Here is a 10,590-nt window from a genome sequence, read left to right on the forward strand (position 1 = left end):
TTTTAGGACCTAATCTTGCATCTTAATTTTCCTTATCACGTTGGTCAAAAGTTTTGAAAAATTTTTCAGAAAAAAATATTTTTGGGAATTTTTTGGCAAAAATCTCATGTTTGTCAAAAGTTGAAATGATTTGATGAAATGTTTTTGAAAAAACAAATGTCAAAGTTTTATGTATGTGTTCTGCATATTTCTCATCAAATTAGAGCAGAAATGTGAGAAATTTATCCTTAAAACTTTTTCAGCAAAATCCTAATCCTAATTCACCATGTGATTTCATTCAGATGTTGTGATATATGTTGAAATGTTTTTCTAAATTCTTTACCAAAACTTTTTTTTGCGTATTTCTCATCACATTAGATAATTTTGAAATTTCTTTGGATTTGGATTTTTTTTCTGAATTTTTGGAAAAATCCTATCCTATACTCAATCCTAATTTAATATGTCATGTTTTTCAGATGTTGAAATATTTAATTAAAAATTAATTATTTTTTCTGCATGTTTCTCAGCAAATTAGAGCATTTTGAGAATTTTCTTTTTAAAAAATTATCTTCTATCCTTCAACATCTTAATTTCACATGTCATTTTCGGTCAGATGTTGAAAACCTATGATGAAAATTATGTTTTCTGCAGGTTATGATGAAATGTTAATAGTGATTGTACTGCATCATTGATTTAACTCAACAGGTAAAAAAAATACTCATATTAGCTTTCTTTTAGAACTCACAGATTTTCGCAGCGAATGTCGAACGAAGTCGGAAGTTGTAGCATCTCCCTCTGTTATCCTCATGATTTCCATACTGCAATTCGTTCCACAGTGGTTGTTTGATGGCACGACGAATGTATGAATGTGATGTAAAATGTATCATTGGACACTGCAACTTGTCTTTGTGGCTCCTCCATGAAAATTGCCATTACTATGCATTTTGAGGCAAATGAGTGAGTTTTCTTTCATTTTTGAGAAACTTTTATTTTTGAAGACTTTTTCAGAATCTTATTACATTAGCATAACACTGTTGTCAAAGATTGAGGTACCAAAAAGTTATATTTTTTCTGGGTTTCAACCATGAAAGTTGTCATTACTATGCATTATGAGGCAAATTAGTGTGTTTTCTTTCATTTTTGAGATACTTTTTTATTTGAAGACTTTTTCAGAATCTTATTACAATAGCATAACACTGTTGTCCAAGATTGCCGTACCAAAAAGTGATTTTTCTTTTTCTGGGTTTCGACCATGAAAATAGTCATTACTATGCATTTTGAAGCAAATGAGTGTGTTTTCTTTCATTTTTGAGAAACATTTATTTTTGAAGACCTTTTCAGAATCTTATTACATTAGCATAACACTGTTGACAAATATTGCCGATCCAAAAAAGTATATATTTTCTAAATTTTGACCACGTTTGATATGTCATGTTTGTAGTCAAGCTGTGACATTTTAAACAGACTGTAAACAAATTGCATTTTTATGAACCTTACATTGGTTTTCTGTTTCAGTCATTCATTTATTTGGCAATTGTCTTTTGCCAAACACTCTGTGGAAACTGACTTATGTTTATGTGTGTTTATAGTCACGTGTGTGTTGAAAATTCAAATATTACAAGTAATAAAAAATTAAACCAGACAATCTACACCTGTTTGTTTTTCATCCTCCGTGAGCCATGGCTGCAGAATGGTCGTCATTCCGGTGACATTCTCGAACTGAGGGACTTATCCTGCAGCTCCATCTATGATTAGATTAGAGGCAAGAAAAACATAATCAATAGAGGGTTGAATGTGGCTGCAGCCCATTAGGATTCATTAATAATGGATGCTGTGGTGTCAAATTGAAAGTAATCAGAGCTCATTCCAGCTCTCTGCACATCATGGTCCAGGATCATCTGTGATGTTCTGTGCTGCAGCTTCCAATAAAGGCCTTTGGTTTAGGCCATTGAGCTGAGCGAAGGTCGTTCTGATATTTTCTAAATCACACAGCAGTGAATTTTCCGGTTCCAGTTGAAAAAACTCTGGATTCTAGGCATAATTTACGTTTCATGAGCTCTTATTATGATAAAGTCCTAATAACCAGAAATGTTTTATTTTTTTATAACTGTAATCAAACATTTACATGACATTAAAATACACATACTGTAATTTATCCACATTACATACTGTGTCTTATCCTCAGTGTAATCTATATGGTACAAACATCAAAGATCATTGATATGTTTTCATTATAATTTTGCTTTAAAAAATGTGACTTTTCTTTCAAGGTTCCTGATATTTTTATAGTTTAGGGGAGATTTTTAAAAAATAGCAGTTTATATCTTAGTTTGTAGGAGCTGGGAATTTATGATGGTTTTGACTGTTGCCAGGGTTGTTATTGTGTTTTTTATTTTTGTTTTGTTTTTTTGTTTTTTTCCTGACTTAGTTTGGATAAAAAAAACCATATGGAAACCATAAAACACCATCAATTGAAAGAGTTTTAAAGCACATATTGAACACAAATAATTAGTATTTCATTTGATGAAGATAGAAAAAAATAAATAACAAAAAGACTGACTTTTTTTTTTTGCTCCTCCTCTTCTCCAAATTGGTGTCCAATAAGAACTAGAGCTCTGAGAGCGATTAGGAAGGAGACAGGGTTAGACAAGATTCCTCTGTTAACTCCTAGGAGATACCGCTCACAGAGAGAGAAGACAGCAGTGAGGCAGCAGCAGAGGTTCTGACCACACTGTAAGTGCTAAGATTTACCTCATTAATCTCTATAAATATAAATATATCTCATTATCTTATTTAGACAACAAAACGGATGTACTCATTGAAATTGTGTCTTAAACATTTACTTAGGTTTGCTTTTTTTTTCTTTGTAATAATTTCCTCATATCCGTTCAAGATCGTTATGGAAACCTTTATTTCACACACATTATGGCTTTAAAAAAACAATTGTGTTGATCACATCTGGAATGTTACTCTGGATAAATTTATAGAGAAGAATGAAAACTGTTTATGTGCTTAAGCTGCTTTAAAAGTGGTTGGAATCATTATTTCTGTGTGTTTGGTTATAAATGTTACTTTGATCTGAGCAATCCAGGCCAACAGAATAGCATGTAATAAAAATATAACCAGATATAGTACTTCAACTTTTGTTTATCAACCTAGGGTTGTTAATTTTAAATAAAAATCAATTATATTAGTTCACCTAGATAATCAAACTACTAATCACTATTACTATTAACACGATGAAGAACAGCAGAATCAGTTATTCTTATTTATATTATATTTATCACTGGGTCACATTCCATTACCTTCAGGTTGGGGATTTGTAGTTTAAAGATCGGACTTTCTTTCACGTTTAACCAAGAAATTCAAGTGACAGAGCCATTATGGTTAAAATGTAGAATAAAAATATAAATCTAATCTAAAATCAACAGTATTAATAAGTGAAAATATAAATAAAAATAATAATGAAATTAATAATAGTCATATAATAACAATATATTATTATTTAACAGTCATTTGTTATTATTTACTACGATCACAAAATAATAATAATAATAATAATAATAATAATAGAAACAATTTAATGAACATTTTTACTATTTTATGATATATTCTTTTGTATTGCGGCCTTTTACACTCACCTCAGTTGTGTTCCTTCCTTGGTGACCGACACAGCTCCATACTGGAGGGGACAGTAAAATCGAACAACCTTTGTGCAGATGTAACCCAACAACACTCTGGGGACTCATTCAGCAGAACTGCTGCTCAGATAAAAATCTGCAGGAAAAACATCCTGTAAGGTCAAAGGTGAGGGGTATTTATTTACTTTAAAGGAGAACAACCAAAATAAAAATCCTAATTAAAATTTTTACATTATAGATTATTAATTTTCACATTATTGAAATTACTTAATTGTATTATTAAGTATTTGATTGTATATACTAGTACTACTACTAATAATAATAATAATAATAGTAATACTTTTTAAATCAATGAATCCCACTAAAGTATGCAGTACAGGTCTCACACAACAAAATAAAATGTACAGCCCATATTTAAAGAAGTCTAAATAGTATAATAGAAAAACTCATCATAATGCTCATCACCAAACGGAGTCCCTAAGTTACATATTTACATATATATTTCAGTTTGTATTATTAGCTTCTAAAAAAAATAAATTGCAGCCCATTGAAAGATAAAACATATTTAGTTTGTAAAAAATACAACATGAGTAATTGTTTTCTGTGTTTCACAGGTTCATGTAGCTGATGCTAAAGAAAAGCAGAAAATGGGCAAAAGTCCAACAGTCAATGCTGATGTCGTAGCTAAGAGAAAACACCCCCTAGCTGAGGGCAACAGTGGGCATCCATACAAGCCCAGAAAAAGGAAGACAACTCATCAAACTCTTCCACCTAAGAACGCTCTGATACAACTGAATGACATCAGGCAGGGCCTTCAGTACAAGCTGCTCTCTCAGACCGGTCCAGTCCACGCCCCTGAGTTTGTGATGAGCGTGGAGGTCAATGGGCAGCTCTTCAAAGGATCTGGTCCCACCAAACAAAAGGCCAAGCAGAGGGCAGCAGAGGCCGCCCTGCATTCTCCACTTATGTTTAAACCCACAACTGAAACTCATGTGGTCATTGGCAGGACCAGGTCTGACCCACTGGACTTCACCACAGACCGGGTGGACTTTCAGGACAACTTCTACAATACTTTTGAGAACTGTGCTCCATCAGGAGACAACTATCATTTCTCATTGAACAGAATCAGGTCCTCTGGCTCATTGGCATCATCGGAGTATTCAATACAACAGTCCCAGGTCCAAAAACCAAACCATGCTTATCCATCACCCTGCAGCTCCACCCTAATCTTACCTCGACCTAAAACCCCAGCCATGATCCTGAATGAGTTGGTGCCAGATCTGAAGTACACGGTTGTTTCAGAGAGTGGGAAAAGTCATGATAAGAACTTTGTGGTGTCAGTGACGGTGGACGCTCACAGTTTCCAGGGTTCAGGACGGAACAAGAGACTGGCCAAGGCCCGGGCCGCACAAGCTGCTCTGTCTGCGGTGTTCAACATAAGGCCATGTCAGACTCCATCACTGAAGCCTGAGCCCAGAGAAGGACCACAGCTTCACCCACCACAGGTGAGAAGGACATCATTAACAAGGGACTCAGAGCTGAGGATCCTTGTACATGTGCCACATTAATGGCACACATCATTACAAGCTTCTTGGTCCAGTTCACCATTTTTAGTTACTCTGTCTCCCCCGTCAGGCCCTCGCAGACACCATTTACCGTCTGGTCAATGACAAGTTCAACAAACTAAGCCAGAAGCTAACATCACAAAACTGTCAAAGAAAAGTCTTGGCGGGTGTAGTGATGTCAACAGGTAAATATTATTTTCAAGTATTTTGACTAACTCACAGTTCTTTTGGATGTTTCCACATTGTTGATGTTTTGTCAAGCAGGTGCAGATCCAGAGGCAGAGGCTCAGGTCATCTGTGTGTCCACCGGAACTAAGTGCATTGAGGGTGAATATCTGAGCGACCGTGGTTTGGCCCTTAACGACTGCCATGCTGAGGTCATCGCAAGAAGGTCACTCATCAGATTCCTGTTCTCGCAGCTGGAGCTTTTCCTTCAGTAAGTTGTACAAGAAACTTCACTGATGTAACATGAATACTTAATAGTTTATGGAGTGCTGTGGTTACGTAAAATGTTAGCTTATATTTATATTTAACAGTTACCTGGTTAACAATGTCTGACTGAAGCAGTCACTCACTTGTTTGTTTGCCCCTTTAAAAAACACTTCAACTCAACTACCAATCTTAAGACATTGGATGATGCTTTTCCAGGGGCAGTTGGCAATGGTGTTTGAAAAATTTTCAAACACCTTAAAACCTTATATTCAATCCATATGTGGTTGTATGAAAAATATAATTAATAGACCACTGCCCTCTAGTGGACACAAAGGGCTGCTGTGGCTGCAGGTTTTTCTTCCAACCTATCCAGAACACACTGACTGACCAATCAACTGTCTGAAGACTCATAGCAGTTGATTAAATAAGCCAAGTCAGGTGTGCTGCTGCTTGGTTGGAACAAAAACCTGCAGCCACAGCGGCCCACCCTTGCTGTAGAGGGCCCTCAAGTGTACATCATCTGGTCTAGGTGTGACATGATTTACAGATATAAGTTACCTTCTCTCAGCAGCAGCTATGTATGTGGTCACACTAACCTCCCTTTGTCTTCAGTGAGGACCAAAACAAGCAGCAGAAATCAATTTTCATCAAAGGTGACGAAGGACAAGGTTTCAGACTGAAGGAGAACATCCAGTTCCACCTGTACATCAGCTCCTCTCCTTGTGGCGATGCTCGCATCTTCTCGCCTCATGAGGCAACAGCAGCGGGTGAGGATACTGGTAACTTCAAGTCCCGGTTCAGTCATGTTTGATGTAAATCTATATTTTCCTTGAGCCAGATCATGGAGACAAAACTCTGAAGAGCAAAACTCGAGGGCAGCTCCGTACAAAGATCGAGTCAGCTGAAGGAACAGTTCCAGTCAGACCCGGTGGAACCATTCAAACGTGGGATGGGATTCTTCAGGGTGACAGGCTGCTCACAATGTCCTGCAGTGACAAGATTGCCAGGTGCATGATCTAGACAGTGGGAATCAGCAGCAGAGCTACTCTGATCACCAGTGGAAAACTGTCAGTAGTTCAGTATGTAAGGAAAAATACATTATTGTTGATTATTGTTGTATAATCTGAACTGTCAATCTACACAAAAGAAGAAAAACAGGCTAAAAATCAATAAGAACTGAAAAAGAACCCACAAAGGCCAAAACCCATCTTAAAATATTACAAAAGACTCATTAAAATACAGTGGAACCTCGAAATACATAATCGAGCATAATCCGTTCCAGGAACGAGCTCGTAACTCGAGGTGCTCGTATTTCAAATCATTTTTTTTCCATAAGAAATAACAGGGGAAAAAATGAATCCATTCCGGCCCTCTAAATAAACTACCTTATTGGTGCTAATAACAATGGTAAAAAAAAAAAGATTTTAATTGCTATAGACACACGCACACACAAAAAATTATAGTACATAAGGATTTCTGTGATATAAAATAAAATGTGGTTTTAATGAGGAGGATGAGGGAGGGAAGGAAGAGAGTTGGCCGTACGTGAACACTTGATTCCATAGCATACCTTTCACGTACATTACGTAACTTACATAACCTTTAACTTAACTTAGGTATTATTTATTTTTTTACTTTTCTATTTTTTTTATTTTTTCGATTTGTATTCTTTCTTTAGCTGGCACCACGCTCATATTTATCGACATTTTCATGCTTTATTTCCATGGTCATCATGCGTTTCTTCTTCTTACTACCGTCCTTACCACTCACTCTCTTCAGACTCGTCACTATTATGAAGAATAATGCAGAAAATAGAGAGAAAATAACGCAATTAATGCAAACGCTCGTATCTCGAGGTTCCACTGTATATTCTGAGCAAAATAGTTGCAAGATAGCAAACATTGTCTAAATTGCTTTTTTTTTTTATGTGGAGTCAACCAAAGTCAACCAAAACAAAAAAAAATGTTAGCGTAAGGTAGTCAAACATACAGAAATATTTCTGGAAATTAGCCTAGAAAGTACATAAATACAAAAAAAAAGTTAAATTAATATGTAAAAAGAGTTATATAACAAAATATAAACAATAGGGTGTGAAAAAATATTTTGATGAGAACAAAACTGAGAAGGTGCTCAAAGTTCCCAAAAAAACCCACAAAAGTGGCTAAATCTATGGTTTGCTAAGATGAACGCTTGGTGCTACTGGAAAAGTAACAGTTAACTTTCTCAAAGTCAGTGTAAAGTGTCCAAGCAGGCTCCTGTAGCTCCCTGGTGAACAGCAGGTGGTGCTGCAGCAGTGCTCTCTGTGAGGCTTCAGCTTCTGTCTTCTGCAGGTGGAACGTGGTTGGTCTCCAAGGTTCTCTGCTGACCTACTTCACGGAGCCCATCTACTTCTGCAGCATCATCCTGGGCAGCCTGTACCACTGCGAGCATCTGTGCAGAGCCATGTACCAGAGGGTGGGAGAGGTGGAGGAGCTGCCCCCGAGCTTCACCTTCAACAGACCACTACTCAGCGGTAAGAGGGGCTTAGACCCAGCAACCTGCTTTAGATATATTATATATAAGTGCTCAGTGTTTGGCAGCGTGTGTAAGCAGTGGCTGTGTTCGCACGCTCCTCAGGGATAAGTGACGTGGAGGCTCGTCATCCAGGAAAAGCAGCAAACAGCAGCCTGAACTGGACGCTGGGAGACGAGGAGCTGGAGCTGATTGATGCCATCACAGGAAGAGATGACATGGGTCAACCTTCAAGACTCTGCAAACACGCCCTCTACAGTCGATGGATGAATCTGCACTGCAAGGTCACACACACACACACACACACACACACACACAGAAACCAGTTTTGGGTTTTTGTGAACAAGTTACTGAGATGTGATTCATTGAGTGATGCACTTACCCAAACTTCAACTGTTACAAATGTATTGCCCATGTCTTGAACTTTGAAATACTCTTTCATTCGTTGGGGATATAAGTGTCCTCAGAAGGACAAAGTGTCCGGAATATCATCAGAATCTCCCAAATATAGCTATGGACCAGGAACACACAGACATTAAGGATTTTTTTATAATAAGCTATACAGTTTTTCATGTATGTTACATTAACTTTAGGATAATATAATATAATTTTAAAAAAATTAAAGAATATTGAGCCCATATTTGGGAAATTGTTGTTAGCTGAAGATATGCCATTAACAGGCTGCCCCCAGTAAGCGCCAAGCATGTGGTTCCTCCGGGAATTGAACCCCGTACTCTCACCCTACAGGGCAGTCATGCTAACCGCTTCATTACGGAGCTGACCTAATATGATATAATATAGTATAAATTTAACTTTTGGCTAATTTGACTAGGTTTCTGCAGTTTTCTTTATGTTAGCTTCTAGTTATTTTGTGTAACTCTTGTTCTTTTACAATAGCTTCAACCCAATGCTTGACTGTCAATCTTTGTTTGAACTATGTTTGGCCAGCTCTCTGCTATTGTTAGTTTTCTGGATTATCTTAAGGCTATATTTGAAATGCCAACCTGCTCAAATTTGTAGCTGTTTTTGGCCAATTGTCACACATTTTGGTTAACTTTTATCTATATAATAGCTCATTGTTACAATATTTAAGGTTTTTTTTTTTATTCTGGGCTAATGGTTTGCATGACTTTTTAGCTAACCTTTATCTTTTTCTGCTACCATCGTTCTGTCCTTATTGCTATTGTAGCTAATTCAGTTGTTGTTTTTGTTTACATTCAACTTTTTACACATTTAGGCAAACACCATTGAGACAATCTTTATGTTTTGTCCCTTTGTTCCCATAGCTCTTTGCTTTTCTGAGGATCAAAGCAGTGACACCCAGCAGTTACTATGAGGCCAAGAAGACAGCTGTGGACTACCACTCCGCCAAGAAGATTCTCTTCAAAGCCTTCCACAAAGCTGGACTTGGTGTTTGGGTGAAGAAACCAAAAGAGCAGGATCAGTTTTCTCTCTATTACTCCAGTCAGTGACGGTCTTAGAAAGTTAAACAGTCAGATTGTATTAATGGACAGTAAATCAGTGACCTGTTATAACAAATGTGTTTCAGATATGTGACACTGCTCAGGTTTCTCTTTGTCCATATGTCCTCTAAATCTAACTTCTTAAAACTATCTTAAATTTGTTTTTGTAAGTTCTGATGCAAAAAAATTAAAACTTTGTGTAATTGCTTTCACACATTTTAAATGCTGCTTTGAAATGTACATTTAATTAAGTAGAAAAATGTCCAACTCAACCTTCACGACTGGTTCACATTCCAAAAAGTTCTCAATAACAAAGAATGAGACGAGTGGTAGAAGGTGAATCATACAAAGATTTAGGATAGATAAATACTGTATTATTGGTGGTAAATGATTTTTTTAAACTAAAGTCAAAGTAGGTAAAAGGTTTTTAACTAACATAGCAGAATTTCTGTAGATATGTCAAGTTAGCAACAATGGCTAAAACAAAGTTGCCTAACTTTGTCTCTAACAAGGCTCGATAAAAAGGATGCAGTATGTATCGCCAAAAATATAAACCTAAGCTAGAAAACTAAAACTAACCTACTGCAGCTACAAATGTTATCAATAAAATTGAATATGTTAGCCACAAACAAATTACTATTAAACTGAAATTGGAATGGATGTCTATTATTTGTTGTACAGTGGTCCACAGGAGGCGCCATGGGTATGTGGTTCCTATTAAAACCTATATTTAAAGTCACCTTAAAATCTTAATGTATTGCAAAATATAGCTTTTTAAAAAAAATAAAATAATACCAACAATGTGAGCCAAAAAAAAGTTAGTGCTTAGAGCTTAGAATAGTCAGAATCTAGTTGTGAAAACAGCCAAATATTGACTTTGTCAATAAGTCACACACTGGTACACACTCACTGTAAATAGTCCATTTATGTTATGTGTAAATATTGTTGTTTCTTATTTATCTTTAATAAATGTGTCTGAAACACAAAGACTGGTCAGCT

General features: G+C 36.3%; 1 protein-coding gene across 1 annotated transcript; it reads left to right on the forward strand.

Moving 5' to 3' along the window:
• The first annotated feature begins 3,971 nt into the window (after nt 1–3,971).
• On the forward strand, nt 3,972–9,814 carry LOC103389615 (double-stranded RNA-specific editase 1-like). Its single transcript, XM_025062038.1, has 9 exons — nt 3,972–3,993; nt 4,212–5,125; nt 5,256–5,387; nt 5,470–5,621; nt 6,230–6,384; nt 6,456–6,624; nt 7,948–8,129; nt 8,234–8,412; nt 9,415–9,814. Exons 1-9 carry the CDS (start codon nt 3,972–3,974, stop codon nt 9,598–9,600), a joined length of 2,091 nt encoding a protein of 696 aa, XP_024917806.1. The 3' UTR covers nt 9,601–9,814.
• The last annotated feature ends 776 nt before the right edge of the window (nt 9,815–10,590 follow it).

This window comes from Cynoglossus semilaevis, chromosome 14 (assembly GCF_000523025.1).
Source record: "Cynoglossus semilaevis isolate Cse_v1.0 chromosome 14, Cse_v1.0, whole genome shotgun sequence".
In the NCBI taxonomy this organism is placed as follows: domain Eukaryota; kingdom Metazoa; phylum Chordata; class Actinopteri; order Pleuronectiformes; family Cynoglossidae; genus Cynoglossus; species Cynoglossus semilaevis.

Coding starts and splice junctions, on each gene's coding strand:
- LOC103389615 (XM_025062038.1), top strand. CDS start 3,972: ATGAATCCCACTAAAGTATGCA. Junction 5,126..5,255: donor CACAGCTTCACCCACCACAG/GTGAGAAGGACA, acceptor CTCCCCCGTCAG/GCCCTCGCAGACACCATTTA. Junction 5,388..5,469: donor CAGGTAAATATTATTTTCAA/GTATTTTGACTA, acceptor CCAGAGGCAGAG/GCTCAGGTCATCTGTGTGTC.